Below are 16,918 nucleotides of genomic sequence, written 5' to 3' on the forward strand. Positions count from 1 at the left end.
CCCAAGGTCACCCAGCAGGAATATAGGAGTGCGGAAACAAATCTGGTTCACCAGATAAGCCTCCACCACTGAGGTGGAGGAGTGGGGAATCAAACCCAGGCTCTCCAAATTAGAATCCACTTTCTCTTAACCACTACACCACGCTGGCTTTAAAGGGTGGACTCTATGGAATGATATGCTGATGAGGTCCCTCCCCTCTCTAACCCCCTCCTTCTCTACCCTCAATATCTCCAGATATTTCCAACTCCGAGGTGGCAACCCTATTGTCTGCCTGTCAAGAGGCCTTTCTTGTGCCTTTCCACCCGCACTTTCTCCCACTGTCCATGCTCAATGGCCTTCACTGCCAGCACCCCCTTTCCCCATCATTGCCCCTGGGTACCATAAGTCTTTCCCCAATGATGCTTGGGATTTACAGCATCCAATCAGAATTCTCCCACTGATGGCTCTCCATCAATCAGGAGGAGACAGGCTGGGAAAAGACAAGAGGTTTTAAGTAAGCAGAATTAGTGAAGAACACGTTGTATTGGTTGTTTCTCTTGTGTTTTTGGTACATTTATTTGGGTTCAACCTGAAGGGGGAGTATGTTATAAAGTTTCTAAATTGAATGTCTCTCTAAATAAAACATGCCTACTTCTTTTTTAAAGCTAACTTTGTGAGTCGAGTAGTCCCTTTCCTTTCTCAAGCTGTCCACAACCTTGGCCAAAAGAAAAGTGGCGTTTCCCCCACTTGCTTGGGGAGAGGGGTCTTGGTTTCCTTTGTATGATGACATGAGAGATCTGATGGGAAAAGGCAATGGCAGGAAACAAGAGGAACTCTTTGAGCAGTGGCGTACCACCCATTAGGCAAAGTGGGCAGTTGCCCAAGGTGCAGAAATTTGTAGTCAAGTGGGGACGCCTGATTTCTAAGCCCCATTCACTCTGACTAAGACCTGTCCACTCTGTACGGTGGCCCACAAGCCACCAGTCGCAGAGCAGGAGGACGGGGAGCTCCGCCTCCAGTGAACTTGGGCTGTTGGGGCCGTCGGGGAAGGGTGAGTGCCGTGGCCGGGCTGCTCCACCAATGGGGGGCATCAAACTCAGGTTTTGCCCAGGACCCCAGTTTGCCTAGATACACCACTGCTTTGAAGGTGTTGTCAGTCCCCTAAACCTGCTGCTGGCAATGGTTTGGATAGGTTTGTCAGTGAACATGCACTCTGAATCAGGGCTGGAGCGAGGGGGAACTGTGCCCGGGGCACGCGTGTGTCCCGTGCCCCTGCCATGCCCCGGAATGCCTCCTCCATACCCCCGCTACTGGCACGCGCCCGGTGCGTCACGCATCCCCCTTTCCCCTTGGCTCTACGCCACTGCTCTGCATGTCTTCAGAAACTGGGTTCCTGCTGATGAGGTTGGTCTGGATCTCATCCTCCTTCAAGCTGCGAAGCTGCCAATCATGGGAGGGGACAAAGTCTTGGTCCCTGTCTCTATGCCTTTCTCTCCAGTCCACTATCTTGCATGACAAATCAGGATGTATTTATTTATATGCACTATGGTTGCTGGGGGAATAGGGGTACCAGATCCAGGTTGCAAAACTCCTGGAGGTTTGGGGATGGAGCCTGGGGAGAAGAGGGACCTCAGTGGGGCACAGTGCCATAAAGTCCACCCTCCAAAGCATCCATTTTCTCCAGGAGAACCGATCTCTGTAGTCTGGAGACAAGCGACAGATCTGGTGGAATTCTGGTCCCACCCGGAAGCTGGCATCCCTAATATACATGCTAACCACCTGCAATAAAATTCTACCTGGTACAACATTTTCTTGCAGCAGACATTTGTTCAGAGGAAAATTCAACATCAGGCAAACGCAGGATTCCTTCCCGCCCACAGGAAACAAAGCAACAAAGGAAGCCGAATAATGCTAAGAGCCAACTTGGTACAGTTCAAAATACCTGATGGAAAACAACAAAGCAAAAACAAATGTACGTGTGAAAAAATATGTATACCCCCCCCCCCACTCTCATTTTACACGAAAGGGTTCTGCAGCATAGAAGGTTCTCCTCATATGCAAACCCTATTGATTTCTATCTTGTTGTGACCCTATTGATTTCTATCTTGCTGTGATCCTCACGACACCCTTGGAAGGAAGTTTGGCATTCTTGTTACCCCAATATTACAAATTGGAACTGAAAGCGAAGGCTGCCAGGTGACTTGGTGACAGTGGAAAGATATGAACCGGGGACCTGATAGGTCACTGGTTACAGCGGCTGGGGGGCTGTACCTATCCGCCACTTCAACAGACTTATCCGGGAGATCTTCACAGAGGTTGCTGCCCAAACAAATCTGAAAAAAAGAAGAAGACAAAACCCCAAAGGGACTCTATGGGAAAAGTCAGAAGCTGAGCTGAACGCCCTTCTCGGGTGCTCGTGAGCCAGGCATGACACAGTCCCGGTTGTAAATTAAGCCTAAAACTCAACATGAAACTTGGCAACCAGTCAGGGGCCGGTGAAATAGAATAAGGTATTCCTGGTTGAAGATCTGACTGAGGGCGTACACGTTTCCCCACTGCCAGAGAGCTCTACATTGTGCTGCAGCTGGTGATGGCTCTATCACTGCAGTGAACCTGGGCAAAGGTGCCCTCAAGCAGACCAGACACAGCAGGGGAGCATCTCAAGGAGAAGAATGAAATGACTGTTCACAGTTGGAGCCTTGTCTTGAAGGATAGGTCTGGAAAAAAAGCTTTTCTTTCCGGAAGAGGAGCTTGCATGGAGACATTGGAAGTCTCTGAGAAGTGGCTGGCTCGGTCCCCCTCCCCATCAAAAGGCCCAGCCCGGAGTAAGAAGATTTATCTGAAGGTGCGTCTTGGATTCTTCAGGTCACTGTAAACGTCCAGAGTGCGGGCATCGAGTTCCTGCAAAACAGGAAATTGACTCAGGGTTAGGAGGAAGGCTGAGGCAGGCAAACATCATGGTATTGCTCCATCTTGTCTGATCTGAGAAAGACGGCCAAGGAAGGCTCTGCAGAGAAAGGCAGTGGGCAACGCCAAGGCACTTTTGCTTCTCACTCACCTTGAAAGCCCTTTGTTGGGTGTCACCACCAGTCTCTTGCAACTTGATGGAACTCATGCACATAGGAAAGACAGTCATGTAGCTACCACGGGGTGGGGCGCCCCGCCCTGGGGGTGCACCAATGGCATCATGTGGGGAAGAAAATCATCCCACACCCCTCCCCTTGCTCCCTTGCCTCCCCCCCCCAGGCTCTGCAAAGCAGAAGTCTCCGGAGCAGCCTTCGGCAAGTGGAAGCTCCGAGCAGCCCCTCCCTTACTAAGGTAAGAGGGGGACAAGAAGGGGAGGGGGCATGAGGGGCAGCGGGGGGGGGGGGAGGGTGCCATTTTGCCTTGGGCACCATTTGCCTCCCCTACACCACTGAGGAAAGATGGTGGTGGTGGTGGAAAGGGTCATCAAGTTACAGCCAACTTATGGCCACTCTGTTGGGTTTTCAAGACAAGAGATTCCCAGAGGTGGTTTGCCATTGCCCTCCTCTGTGTAGCAATCCCTCTGTGTAGCAACCCTGCATTTGCTTGATGGTCTCCCACTCAAATATTAACTGGGGCTGACCCTTAGTTTCTGAGAACTGACACGATTGGCTCATCCAGATCAGTACTGTAGGAAGACTCTAGCATGTTCAAAGTGGTCAGCTGGCCTCCAAAGAATCCTGGAGCTAGTGTGGTATAGTGGTTAAGAGAGGTGGACTCTGATCTGGAGAACCAGGTTTGATTCCCCACTCCTCCACTTGAAGCTTGCTGGGTGACCTTGGGCCAGTCACAGTTCTCTCAGAACTGTCGCAGCCCCACCTACCTCACAAGGTGTCTGTTGTGGGGAGAGGAAGAAAAGGTGATTGTAAGCTGCTTTGAGAATCCTTACAGGAAACAAAGGTGGGGTATAAATCCAAACTCTTCTTCTTTGAAAATTAGAATATGCTACTGGAACATGGCCATACAGCTCGGAAACCCCATAACACTCCAGTTCAGATTCTCCTGATTTAAAACAACAGACTTCTGAAGAAGTGTTGCGAAACAAGGAAAGATTGCGAAAACCTTGTTGAGTAGTACGACTTGGGTATTCGAAAAGTTGAATTGCACATTTAAGAGAAGATTGAATTGTATGTTAGACTTTATATGTCAATCCATTAAGGCAGTGGATTAGCATATTTTCTTGAAATAGTATTGTTGGAAAGTGGAGAAAAAAGACTCTGTTGTATGAGGAAGAAGAGGAAGAAGAGGAAGAAGAGGAAGAGAAGGAGTAGTAGTTTGGATTTATATCCCCCCTTTCCCTCCTGTAGGAGACTCAAAGGGACTTACAATCTCCTTGCCCTTCCCCCCTCACAACAAACACCCTGTGAGGTGGGTGGGGCTGAGAGAGCTCTGAAAAGCTGTGACTAGCCCAAGGGTACCCAGCTGGCATGTGTTTACGTGTTAATCCATGAAGTGAATGGTCAAGTATTTTTATTTGTGATGTATAAAAAACAATTTGGATTTGCTTAGTTGTATAATGTTTGTTATTTTCATAGGCTTTTGGTCTAGGTACTTTGGCACCTATATCCTCTGACTTGTCCTAATTAATCAGGAATGGTTCCTAATTTCTAGCTTCTGAAGAATCACTACTTTGACTTTTGTCTTTAAGGACTGCCATATCTAATTTTCGTTGGAGTGCATTTCTAATCTTCTCACACATCGGGGCTCAGTTTCCTCTGTAGGAACCCTAGAAGTGAAATCTGAGCAAGGGAATGAATCTTGTCTCTCTTACACATACACGTCAATGCAAAATTGGAACATGTACAGGGAGATGTGGAGGAGGATCTTGGGAAAGGAGGAAGAAAAATAATCCTTACTAGGATTGTTGCAGATTTTCTCTTGCTCAGCAAGAGTAGCTGCTAAAATTGCATTAGTTAAGCAATAGAAACTGAGATCCCGCAGGGTGCAGGGGTTAAGAGCTCGTGTATCTAATCTGGAGGAACCGGGTTTGATTCCCAGCTCTGCCGCCTGGAGCAGCAGTGGCGTAGGAGGTTAAGAGCTCGTGTATCTAATCTGGAGGAACCGGGTTTGATTCCCAGCTCTGCCGCCTGAGCTGTGGAGGCTTATCTGGGGAATTCAGATTAGCCTGTCCACTCCCACACACGCCAGCTGGGTGACCTTGGGCTAGTCACAGCTTCTCGGAGCTCTCTCAGCCCCACCCACCTCACAGGGTGTTTGTTGTGAGGGGGGAAGGGCAAGGAGATTGTAAGCCCCTTTGAGTCTCCTACAGGAGAGAAAGGGGGGATATAAATCCAAACTCCTCCTCCTCCTCCTCCTCCTCCTCCTCTTCCTCCTCCTCCTCCTCCTCCTCCTCTTCTTCTTCTTCTTCTTCTTCTGCTTCTGCTTCTTCTGCTTCTTCTTCTTCTTCTACTTCTTCTTTTTCTTCTTTTTCTTCTTCTTCTGCTTCTGCTTCTGCTTCTTCTTCTTCTTCTTCTGCTTCTGCTTCTGCTTCTGCTTCTTCTTCTTCTTCTTCTTCTTCTTCTTCTTCTTCTTCTTCTTCTTCTTCTTCTTCTTCGAAGTCTGGGAGATCTAGGTTTGAACCCCGTTCTGTCATGGAAACTCACCTTGGACACATTGCTCAGCCACCTACTTCACAGGGTTGTTGTGAAAACAAAACAGAGGAGGGAGAGAAGAGTACTGCAAGCCTAACTTGAGTAGCTCTTCAAGAAGCATTATTAAAAGTCAAAGAGCTGGGAGGACAAGAGGACTCTTTTATCCCCTAACAATTTCACAGTTGAACTGACACTTCTACCCCAATCCTGATTAGTAGGATTCCCAACACTGCTATGGCAAAAGCTGGAGATTTGGGAGGCAGTGACTGGAGAAGGTGCAGTTCAGGGTGGATTCGATGTCACAGAGGGTACTCTAGATTGCCTCCTCGAATCTCTATGGCCTTTATCACAGTGTGTGGGTGCTGTCAAGTCACAGCTGACTTGTGGCAACCCCGCAGGGTTTTCAAGGCAAGAGTCAGAGGTGGTTTGCCATTGCCCTGCCTCCGTGTCACGCCCCTTGTACTCCTTGGAGGTCTGCCATCCAAATACAAGCCAGGCACAGGGCTGAGAGTATATGACTCGCCCAAGGTCGCCCAGCCAGTTTTCACCATAGCGGCTCTCTCTTTACCATAGACATCGAAGAAATTCCTGGAGTGTCACTACATGTCATGGAAGCCATTTTCCCCCTCCTGTTTTGCAACTGGAGAGGAAATTGGGGCTGGGTAATTCCCCATCTTGGACAAGGCGGTGGCCGGCCTTCTGACTGGGAATGCAAAAGCACAAGGTTTTCTCTCTTGTGCTGTGGCTAGAGGTGCCAACCCCCAGGTGGCACCTGGAGACCCCCTGGAATCGCACCTCATCTCCAAACTACAGAGATGAGTTTCCCTTAAGAAAATGATTTATGTGGAGGGCAAACTGCATGGCAACGAGCTTCCTGTCCTCTCCTGGTCTCTATCCCCAAATATGAAGGCATTTTTCAATCTGGATCTGGAAACCCTAGTTCTGGCACTGAACCTAGAGTTTTTTTGCACGTTAAGGAGCAGCAGTGGCGTAGGAGGTTAAGAGCTCGTGTATCTAATCTGGAGGAACCGGGTTTGATTCCCAGCTCTGCCACCTGAGCTGTGGAGGCTTATGTGGGGAATTCAGATTAGCCTGTACACTCCCACACACGCCAGCTGGGTGACCTTGGGCTAGTCACAGCTTCTCAGAGCTCTCTCAGCCCCACCTACCTCACAGGGTGTTTGTTGTGAGGGGGGAAGGGCAAGGAGATTGTAAGCCCCTTTGAGTCTCCTGCAGGAGAGAAAGGGGGGATATAAATCCAAACTCTTCTTCTTCTTCTTCTTAAAATGCCCCGTTGTTGGCACAGGAAATGCCCCGGCGCAATGGGGAGTTCCCCACAGCACCCGGCGCTGCAGCGTGTCTGCCACGCTGTTGCCTCGGCGCCGCCCTGCAGTATTGGCTTTGCTATGGGACTTTCAAGAACTGCAAAGGTTGAGGGCCTTTTGGAATGCTCCTCTGTTGTTCCGGTGGCTTCTGCTGCCGTGCAAACTCCTCAGCAGCAGAACGAGGCCATTTTTCCTGCCTCGCCGCTCTGGCCCGCCCCCGCCAAGATCCAGTCCTAAATAGTATCTGATCTGATTGGGCCAAGAATGTGTAAACAAATATATCCATGCCATTTGTGACCCAGATATGCCAGGTCCATTTTCTGCCCTGCTCGCCACAACATCTTGGCCTTCCCTTACGTCATAACAATGAAGAACTCCTCCTTCAACAAAGGCTTTACTTCTTTGACAACTGTGAGGCGTCCTTGGGATTAAAGGTTACGGTCACTATGTCACACTCACCTGGTAGGGGGACTCCATCTCTGCTGTCCGTGTCTTCTTGAGTTCTGTTGGACATGAAGGAAAAGTGAGATGTGGATCGAGGTCAGTGAAAAACGACAAACAAAGGGAGGGATAGAAACAGCCCTTTCTTTTCAGCATTTATTTTCCCAGTCCTCCACCGTTCCTTGTATACAGGATTCCTTGGTCCTGCAGTTTGGGCTAGAGTCAGCAAACGATTCACAAGGACGAGACCTTGTGACGCGGTCTTGTGCAATCTCAGCACTGTTAAATCCCTTTGATTTTTTTTTAACTCTCCCGCAAACCTGGAGGTGACCGTAGGTTTGCAAAAAGCCCACACGTTGGGTGGCCTCTCTTAGCAGAGTTTTTGGTCGGCACGGCTATTAGATAAATTATTATAACCATCATTATTAACAGCCTAGCACAGTGTTTCCCAACCTTTTCAATGTCACAGTACCCTTGACCTCACTCTTCATATCTCATGGTACCCCTGCCATCCCCCCACCTTCCCCTCCCAGTGCCTCTGCTTGCCGCCCCCTCACCTTCCCCTCCCAGAGTGAAGGGAAGCAGGGGGGGGGGTGGCTGCTGACCTTGCAGCAGGCTCTGCCCCCTAGACCAACTCTCCTGGCGCCAGCAGGAGACACCACAAAAGTGAGGAGGGCTGGTAACGTTGCCGCAGTACCCCTGGGACTTGCTCACGGCACCCCAGGGTACCACGGAACCCTGGTTGGGAATAGCTGGCCTAGCACCATCAATCATATAAGCTTATATGAAGCAGCCTACTTCTGAGTAAATACTGTATTTCCTACTCGGAGCAGACACATGAAGCTGCCTTTTGCTGAGACATACAATTGGTCTATTGAACGACGTATTGCCTACTCAGAGCAGCAGCAACTTTTCTGGGTTTCAAGCAGAGTTCTTTCACATCCACTCCTACCAGAAGTGTAGGGGAAATGGCGCCTGGTGACAAAAACCTCCTTTGGGTGCCCCCTGCCCCTGTGTTCGGGGGTGGGGCTCAAGGGTGGGCCTTAGGGCCCCCACCTCTTTGCAGGCTTTGTCATCCCCAGGGCCTGAGGAGGGAAAAAGCAGGCCTACACGGAGGCCAGGGGGGGGGGGGAGGTTGGCGGTGGCAGGTGGCCCAGGTGGGTGCTGCTGCCATCCCCTGCTGAGCCCCGCCCCCACCTCCCTGCAGGGGGGCAGGGCTCAATGGCATGTGGCTGACGTGCACACTGTTTTGTCATGTGGGGGGTAGCCCATCGCCCCCCCCCACGTGACCGAAAGGCATGCGCCACATGGGTGACCCTATAGGCCATAGGTGTCAAACTCGTGACCCTCCAGATGTTATGGACTACAGTTCCCATCATCCCCTGCCAGCATGATGCTGGCAGGGGATTATGGGAACTGTAGTCCATAACATCTGGAGGGCTGCGAGTTTGACACCTGTGCTATAGGCCATACGTCCCTGACTCCTACCTGATCCCTTTATAACTGGAGATGTGGAGGATTGAACCTGGGATCTTCAGGGTACAAACCAGGTGCTCTCCCCCTGAGCCACAGCCCTTCCTTCTTACAAGATCATATGAAGTTACCTTATACCAGCGATTCCCAACCAGGATTCCGTGGTACCCTGGGGTGCCGTGAGCATGTCCTAGGGGTACTGCAGCAACGCTAACGCCCCCCTCACTCTTGCAGTGTCTCCCACTGGCACCAGCAAGGACATGGAGCTGGCCCAGAGGGCAGGGCCCGCTGCAAGGTCAGCAGCCACTTCCTGCCCTCCCAGTGCTTCCCTTCACTCTGGGAGGGGAAGGTGGGTGGGTGGCAAGCAGGGGCATGGGGTGGGAAGGGGGAATGGCAGGGGTACCGTGAGATATGAAGAGTGAGGTCAAGGGTACCGTGATGTCAAAAAGGTTGGGAAACACTGCCTTATACGTTGTACTGACTCAGACGACTGAGATCGGTATTGTGTACTCTGGCAGGCAGCAGTTTCCCAAAGACTCAGTGGGAGGGCTGTCGACATGACCCACCGCCTTGTCCTTTCAACGGGAGATGTCAGGAATTGAACCTGGCCCCTTCTGCACGCGAAGCTGGTGCTCTGCTACTGAGCCCCAGCCCCTCCCCTTGGCAGCCAATCTCCAGGGATCTTTCTCAGCTCTTGTACCTGGAGATATCAGGGACTGGATCGAAGGACGCCAGAAGCAAAACACAGAAGCAGGAGAGGTTCCTGCTGTGGGAGAAGCTCAGGCTCTAAATTTAGACGCTGGGGACGCGAGCTCTGGTGGAAAGGGAGGACGCAGAGAGGGAAGGAGATGAACAGGAGCAAATGCGCTCATGGAAGAATACCAGAAATAAGTCACACTATATCAGTGGTGGCGAACCTATGGCACGGGTGCCAGAGGTGGCACTCAGAGCCCTCTCTGTGGGCACGCGCAAACAGAGTCCCCCCCCCCCCATCTAGGCTGGCCTGGGCTGCTGGGCTCGATTATTAGCATTAAACCTAAGACCTAGTTAAGAACATAAGAACTAGCCTGCTGGATCAGACTAGAGTCCATCTAGTCCAGCACTCTGCTACTCACAGTGGCCCACCAGGTGCCTTTGGGAGCTCACATGCAGGATGTGAAAGCAATGGCCTTCTGCTGCTGCTGCTCCTGAGAACCTGGTCAGTTTTGGGGAAGCAGTGTAGGTAACCCTGTTAAGCGCTGTTAAACCCCACTGATTTTCATGCGAAGAACAAGTGCAATCCTTTACCTGGGAGTAAGCTCGGTTGCTGGCAATGGGGCTTGCTTCTGAGTAAACCCTCCTATGGTTGTGTCACCCGTTGGAAGAGTTGCACGGTTGCCTTAAAGCAAAGCCACCAACTGCCACCAAGCTTACTCCCGAGTAACACACGCCTTGGAGCCAACCGTTTTTTCTAAACTAAAACCTCAGTATTCAGGTTAAATTGCCGTGTTGGCACTTTGCGATAAATAAGTGGTTTTTGGGTTGCAATTTGGGCACTCGGTCTCGAAAAGGTTCGCCATCACTGCACTATATCTTTTGATCTGGGACTCCCCAACCATTGCAAAGTGGTGCGGGAGTTTCCCCCCAGAACTCTAGAATGGGAAAGAAAGAGACAGAGAGAGTGGGGAAAATTTAGGGGACTTGAAGGCTTGCACAGTGTTGCTGCTGTTAAAACGCACACTTTTTTTTTTTGCAATAATTTGCTTAGCTGTACAGGAGATCCTTGTCATTCACAGATTTCCAACTTGTAATTTTACTGATTGGCAGTCCGATCATGTGATGTGGTCTCCAGCCTGTTTTTACTGCCACCTCGCCATCATTGGAATCATCCCATTGTTCTATCTTGCAGCAAATGGGGTTATTTTTGCGACCAGTTTACAGCAGAGGGGAGTGGTTAGCACACTGTTTAAAAGGAGTAAATGTTTATTAGGGAACTACTCAGGCCAGATCAGGGCCAGGCCATATGTTCGACACCCATGGTATAAAGGACAGCAGCAAATTACCCTATCATGGGGCTCCCTTAGGCATGGGGCCTGATTGGGAGCAATTTGTCCAATGTGGGAACAATTTGTCCAATGTGCTTAAAGCCAGCCCTGAAAACAGATGAGGGGCAGGATGAAGTCACACAGTGTTGACACCAGAGGCGTAGCAGGGGGAAAGGGTACCTGGGACAAAATGGCATTCCCCATGCCGCTCTGCGCCCTGTGGTAGCCCTGCCCCCGGTCCCCACACCCTGTGGTTGCTACACTCCCATACCCCATGGTACCTATGCCCCTTATCCTGTGGTAGCTATGCCCACCCCACTCCCCTCTTACTTGAGCCAGTGGTGGTCCTGGACAGCCTGCCAGGGCAGGGCTGAGAGGTGCTTAACTGTGGCCTCCACCGGGCCTGGAAGGGCGGGGCAGTGCTGGGCCAAGGGGCACCTTGCGGTGGTCCTGCTAGGCCACTCCTTCAGCCTTCGCCAGCTGGGGCGGGACGGGGAGGGGTGTGGGGTGCGATTTTCAATCCCTCCCCACACAGCACAACCTTCTTCCCCCATGCCGACCCGGGAGCCAAGTCAGAGCGGGGAAGAGAGGTGTGGGGGGTGATTTTGCGCTCCCCACATGACAGGATGGCATGTGCCCGGGGACATGTGATCCCACATGTCCCCATGGGGTGCTCTGCCCCTGGTTGACACTGTCACTTCTGGCTCATTCATGACACTCTTGGACTGTAAGGAAGTCAGAGAGAGAGCTAACAAAGGAGTGTTGCCAAGGAAGTATAATGATTATGTTCTCCATTCGAGTTTGCAGAATGAGATTGGGAAGAAATGATGTCGCTACCCACACATAAAAGGAATAAGTGGATGGCAGCAGTGAAAGAAGAACTTGGACACTCACCAATTTACCACCTGGCAGGAAAATGGTAGGGTGCAAATGGGTGTACAAGATTAAATGCAACGCTGATGGGAGCACTGAAAAATACAAAGCTTGTCTAGTAACCAAAGGATTTACCCAGAAACCTGGATTTGATTATTGTGAGCTCTTTGCTTCAGTTGTCAACTACACAGATATGAGAACATTGCTGAGCATTGCAGCCTCATGAGGGATGCACATAGAGCATCTGGATATAAAAACAGCCTGTCTCAACAGAGAGTTGTCTGAGGAAATTTACATGGAACTATCACCTGGAATTGCACAATCCAAGAGTGGCCAGCTTGCATGCAAATTACAGAAGAGCTTGTATGGCTTAAAGCACAGGTGTCAAACTCATGGCCCTCCAGATGTTCATGATTTACAATTCCTATCAGCCCTTGCCAGTACAGCCAATGATCATGTTGGGAGGGACTGATGGGAATTGTAGTTCATGAACATCTGGAGGGGCGCGAATTTGACACCCTTGGCTTAAAGCAAGCAGCAAGATTGTGGAATGAGAGACTGACAACATTGCTAAAAGATCAAGGGTTTCAGCAGGGACAAGCCGAGCTGTGTTTGTTCTCAAGCATGAAAAATGGGCAATATGAATATGTGCTCACTTTTGTAGATGATCTACTGTTGTGGTGCTAGAATCAAGGTGATGAAGCAGACCTTGCTAAAACTTTGAACCAGTTCGTAGAAGTCAAGCAAGTTAGGGCAAGTACAACAATATCTGGGAATACAGATGGAGAGAACCCAAGATGGTGGCTTTCTTCATAATGCCCACAAATTTGTGAACTTTATAGAATCAGTAAATATGATGAATGCCAAAGGCATGAGCACACCACTGGATCCCGCATACTTAAACCTCCAAGATGTAGATTTACTGAAAGACAATCATCGCGACAGGTAAGCAATTGGAAGACTTCTATACAAGAGCACAGTCACAAGGCCAGACATATTAGCAGCTGTTGGGATTCTAAGCAGAAAGGCAAGTTCACCCAATCACCATGATTGGAATGCTGTCAACAGATATCTGATAAAGACTATGGACTTAAAGTTAAACATTCCACCCTGTGACAACTTGCAACTGGTGGAGTATATGGAGGCTGACTGGGGTGAAGACAGATCAGATTTCAAATCCACAAATGGATATCTCTTCTTTTATGGAGACAATTTGATCAGCCAGACCAGTCACAAGCAGACAACAGTTGCCAGGTCAACTATAGAGTCTGAGTGCATATCTGCCTGTAATGCATGCAAAGAGATGGAATAGATCATACATCTTTGTCGTAGACAGACCCTCAGAAACCAAAGATAGTCCACACACAGGTCTTAGCAGGTTCAGACATTTAATGTGCACAGAGCAAGGAATCCAGAGAAGACAAGAAACAGTAACCTGCAAACTAAACCACACCACAGGGTAGCTCAGCTGTAACCTCTCTTTTATAGCCAGCCTCCCATTCCCTTGTGCAATAACCTCCTGCAGCTGGGTTACTCTAGTCTGGATCCTGAAAAGACTACTGTACTCTAGCTTGCCCCATAGCTGCTAACCTGCTGCTGCATCTCCTTTGCTGTAAGCTACATGTAGTCTCCTCCTGCGTTGCACCCAGGGCTCTGGAGACGGACAGGTGTGTGAGTGAGTGAATGAGAGGGAGCTGTAAAGGTCCCTTTTGGTTCTATCAAGGGGCTGAGGAGTCTCAGAGCTAAGCTCTTGCTGGGGAATCTCAGAGCTTGGACCTAGCTGTGGATTCCAGCCTGAATACTCTGCCTGAGCCTGTGGACCTGGTCCTGCAGGAACTTCTGGCTGCTCAGCAGTGGCGTAATGCGCAGGGGATAAAGGGGGGGCGAGTGTCATGTATGGGGCATGTGCCAATGCGTGGGCATGGTATGGGTGTGGTGTTCTGGGGGGTTCCAGGGCAGGACAGGGGCGCAGGGCACACACGTGCCCCGGGTGCAGTTCCCTCTCACTACGGCTCTGCTGCTCAGTCTCTGCATCTACATGTAGTGCCTGTGAATCTGGAATCAACACTGTCCTCTCTTCTCTATAAGAACATAAGAACATAAGAACTAGCCTGCTGGATCAGACCAGAGTCCATCTAGTCCAGCATTCTGCTACTTGCAGTGGCCCACCAGGTGCCTTTGGGAGCTCACGTGCAGGAAGTGAAAGCAATGGCCTTCTGCTGCTGCTGCTCCCGAGCACCTGGTCTGCTAAGGCATTTGCAATCTCAGATCAAAGAGGATCAAGATTGGTAGCCATAAATCGACTTCTCCTCTATAAATCTGTCCAAGCCCTTTTTAAAGCTATCCAGGTTAGTGGCCATCACCACCTCCTGTGGCTCTATCTGAGTATTCCTCCCAGGGGTTCCCATTCAGACCAGGCTGAGCTTTAACAGTCTTCTGAAAGACTTTGGCATTGATCAGGGGTCTTCAAACTATGGCCCTCCAGATGTTCAGGAACTACAATTCCCATCAGCCCTGCCACTTGGCCATGCTGGCAGAGGCTGATGGGAACTGTAGTCCATGAACATCTGGAGGGCCATAGTTTGAAGACCTCTGGCATAGATGAACCCAAGCCAATCACCTTCTCTGAGGACAATCAAGCTTGCACAGCTCTGTTGAAAAGTGAAAGTATCAAGAAAGGAAGCAAGCACATCATGATCAAGATGCTTCAAGATTGTTTCTGAGAGAGAAATGTAACAGAAGAGACTAATTGGTATCCAGTACTGTCCTTCAGAAAAGATGGAAGTGGACATTCTTACTAACTAAGATGAAGTTTGAGAATCTCTGTGTTAAATTGTGTTTGTATGACTTGTGTGATGGACACTTGAGAAGGGGTTTGTTGGTATTTGCAAGTGTCTGTCACAACCAGTTACAAAAGGGTTGACATCTGTTTGTATGTAAACAGGATGCTGAGGTGATATTGTAATGAGTGAAGCTGTTGATTAGCCATCGGTCAGTCAAAATAGCTATTGTTTATGTGTTAGTGAGCACGTACACCAGAGGTTATGAAGTTAACTCTGTTTCTTTGTTTGAACAGACAGCAGATACTTAGCAAATGTAACTGAACGTATAATGATGTAGATAAGTAACAGGAAACAAAAAAACATCTTATTGTGGTGCGTTTTCTGGGCTGTATGGCCGTGGTCTGGTAGATCTACCAGACCATGGCCACACAGCCCGGAAAAACCACCACAACCAATTGAATCTGGCCATGAAAGCCTTCGACAATACACACAAAAAAATCTTTTCTCCATGTAACTCATTCTTTTTTGTTCGTAAACTTTGAACACAAATAAATAAAGCAACTCAAAGTATCTCTGGCTCTCATTTTCCTATAGGACGCTCTGTCCGTATCTCATATAAATAAATTTCTCTTTCTATGAATACCTGCAGATCTGTTGACTACATTTCCCACAGTTCTCTGCTTCCCTGAACTTCCTCCTTGCTGCAGACAAGAGTTGTAAAGAGAACAGTAGGGGATTTGTGCGGATTTCTTTGTCTTTCTCTCACTATTGTAAACCATGCACATTTTCCAGTAGGGAATGGCCAAACATACAACAAGGGATACAATAACACACAACCCTTCTTACCACTGCTGGCCAGCTGGCGTTGGTAGAAGCAGGTGGCCACGTAGTATACAGCCAATGCAAGGAGCAAAGTCAAAAGCAGGTCTCCCAACACCACACCTGCAATCGCACCTGGATTGAGATGGTAGCAGTTGCCACAATCTGAGAAGAGAAAGGAAAAGAATCATAAGATGCATGGAAGAATAGAAGAAGGGTTTGGATTTATATTCTGTCTTTTTCTCCTGTAAGGAGTCTCAAGATGACATACAAACTCCTTCCCTTTCTCTCTTGGTAACAGACACTTTGTGAGATAGGTGGGGCTGAGAGAATTCTGAGAGAACTGTGACTAGCCAAAAGTCACCCAGCAGGCTTCATGGGTAGGAGTGTGGAAACAAACCAGGTTCACTAGATAAGAGTCCACTGCTCATGTGGGGAATCAAACCCTGATCCTAACCACTACACCACATTGTCTGGAACCTTGGGAGAGTGACGAGAATGATCATGGCAGCGGTCCTCAGTCTTGTTGGTCCTTGGGGCACTGTTGGAATTTTGAGAAATTGTAGTGGAAGCCACCACAGAATGGCTGCCATTGGAGATGGGCCCAGTCACAAAATGAATAGAAAACATCGAGAGGTTCCAAGCCAAGAGTCTTCCTATGATGGGGGCACCCAAAGGTGATGCCTTTGATGGTCTTCTGATGCACTTCCTGCTCCAATGAGGTGAAAGACTGTGAGGACTGTCTCTTTGCTTTGGAAAAGTTGCAAGAAGATGCTGCACTGGTGAGTGCCACACTAGTTGGACAGGTGAGAGGCTCAGAAATTCAGATTTAAGTACAGATGGATATTTGATTTAAATAAGAAAGATGAGACACCATAGTTCCTGAAGGGATGTCTAGAAGTATAGATATTTTCCTCTTGAGGATGACACCAGGAATAATGAATTTAAATTTCAGGACAGCAGATTTTGTTTGGACAGTAGGGAGAATTTCCTAATAATAAGAACTGGGTGAGAGTGTACGAAATTGCCCTGGAAGATGGGAGAGCTACTTTTAAAAACCGCACAGCCTTTTGTTAGAGATATCTGTGGGTACCTTGCATTTAGCAGGGATTTGGACTGATGATCTTGGCTTTCCTTTCCCATTCTGCAACTCTGCAGGAAATGTATTGAGAATTTTGAACAGGTGGGGACAACTCAAAGGAGACCTTATCCAGTGGTGGTGAACCTTTGGCACTCCAGATGTTATGAACTACAATTCCCATCAGCCCTTGCCAGCATGGCCAATTGGCCATGCTGGCTGGGGCTGATGGGAATTGTAGTCCATAACATCTGGAGTGCCAAAGGTTTGCCATCACGGCTTTATACCATGGATTGTAGGCATCCAACCACAGGCCAACATATTTAGTTAGTGTTACTTTAAGGCTTCTTGCTGGATTTTCTGCATGCCAAGACAGAACTCTGAACAGGAAGAGAAAGTCTGTACATGCCACTGAGATTAGGCAAGAATTTAAAAAAAGGAAACAGAGAACCATAAAGTTATTTACTCCATTTTTCCTTGTGGTATCTTAAAGAGAAGCAATATTTTA

General features: G+C 49.0%; 1 protein-coding gene across 1 annotated transcript in view; it reads right to left on the bottom strand.

Moving 5' to 3' along the window:
• Nucleotides 1-237: 237 nt before the first annotated feature.
• LOC125435442 (transmembrane immune signaling adaptor TYROBP) overlaps nt 238-16,918 on the bottom strand; it is a 30,822-nt gene continuing 14,141 nt past the window's right edge. The window contains exons 4-6 of the mRNA XM_048501642.1: nt 15,360-15,497; nt 7,379-7,422; nt 238-2,880 (exon numbers count right to left, since the gene is read on the bottom strand). Coding sequence (XP_048357599.1) covers nt 2,815-2,880; nt 7,379-7,422; nt 15,360-15,497 — 248 coding nt within the window. The 3' untranslated portion in view covers nt 238-2,814. The remainder of the gene's footprint in view (nt 2,881-7,378; nt 7,423-15,359; nt 15,498-16,918) is intronic.

The sequence above is a fragment of the Sphaerodactylus townsendi genome, linkage group LG06 (assembly GCF_021028975.2).
Source record: "Sphaerodactylus townsendi isolate TG3544 linkage group LG06, MPM_Stown_v2.3, whole genome shotgun sequence".
Taxonomy (NCBI): domain Eukaryota; kingdom Metazoa; phylum Chordata; class Lepidosauria; order Squamata; family Sphaerodactylidae; genus Sphaerodactylus; species Sphaerodactylus townsendi.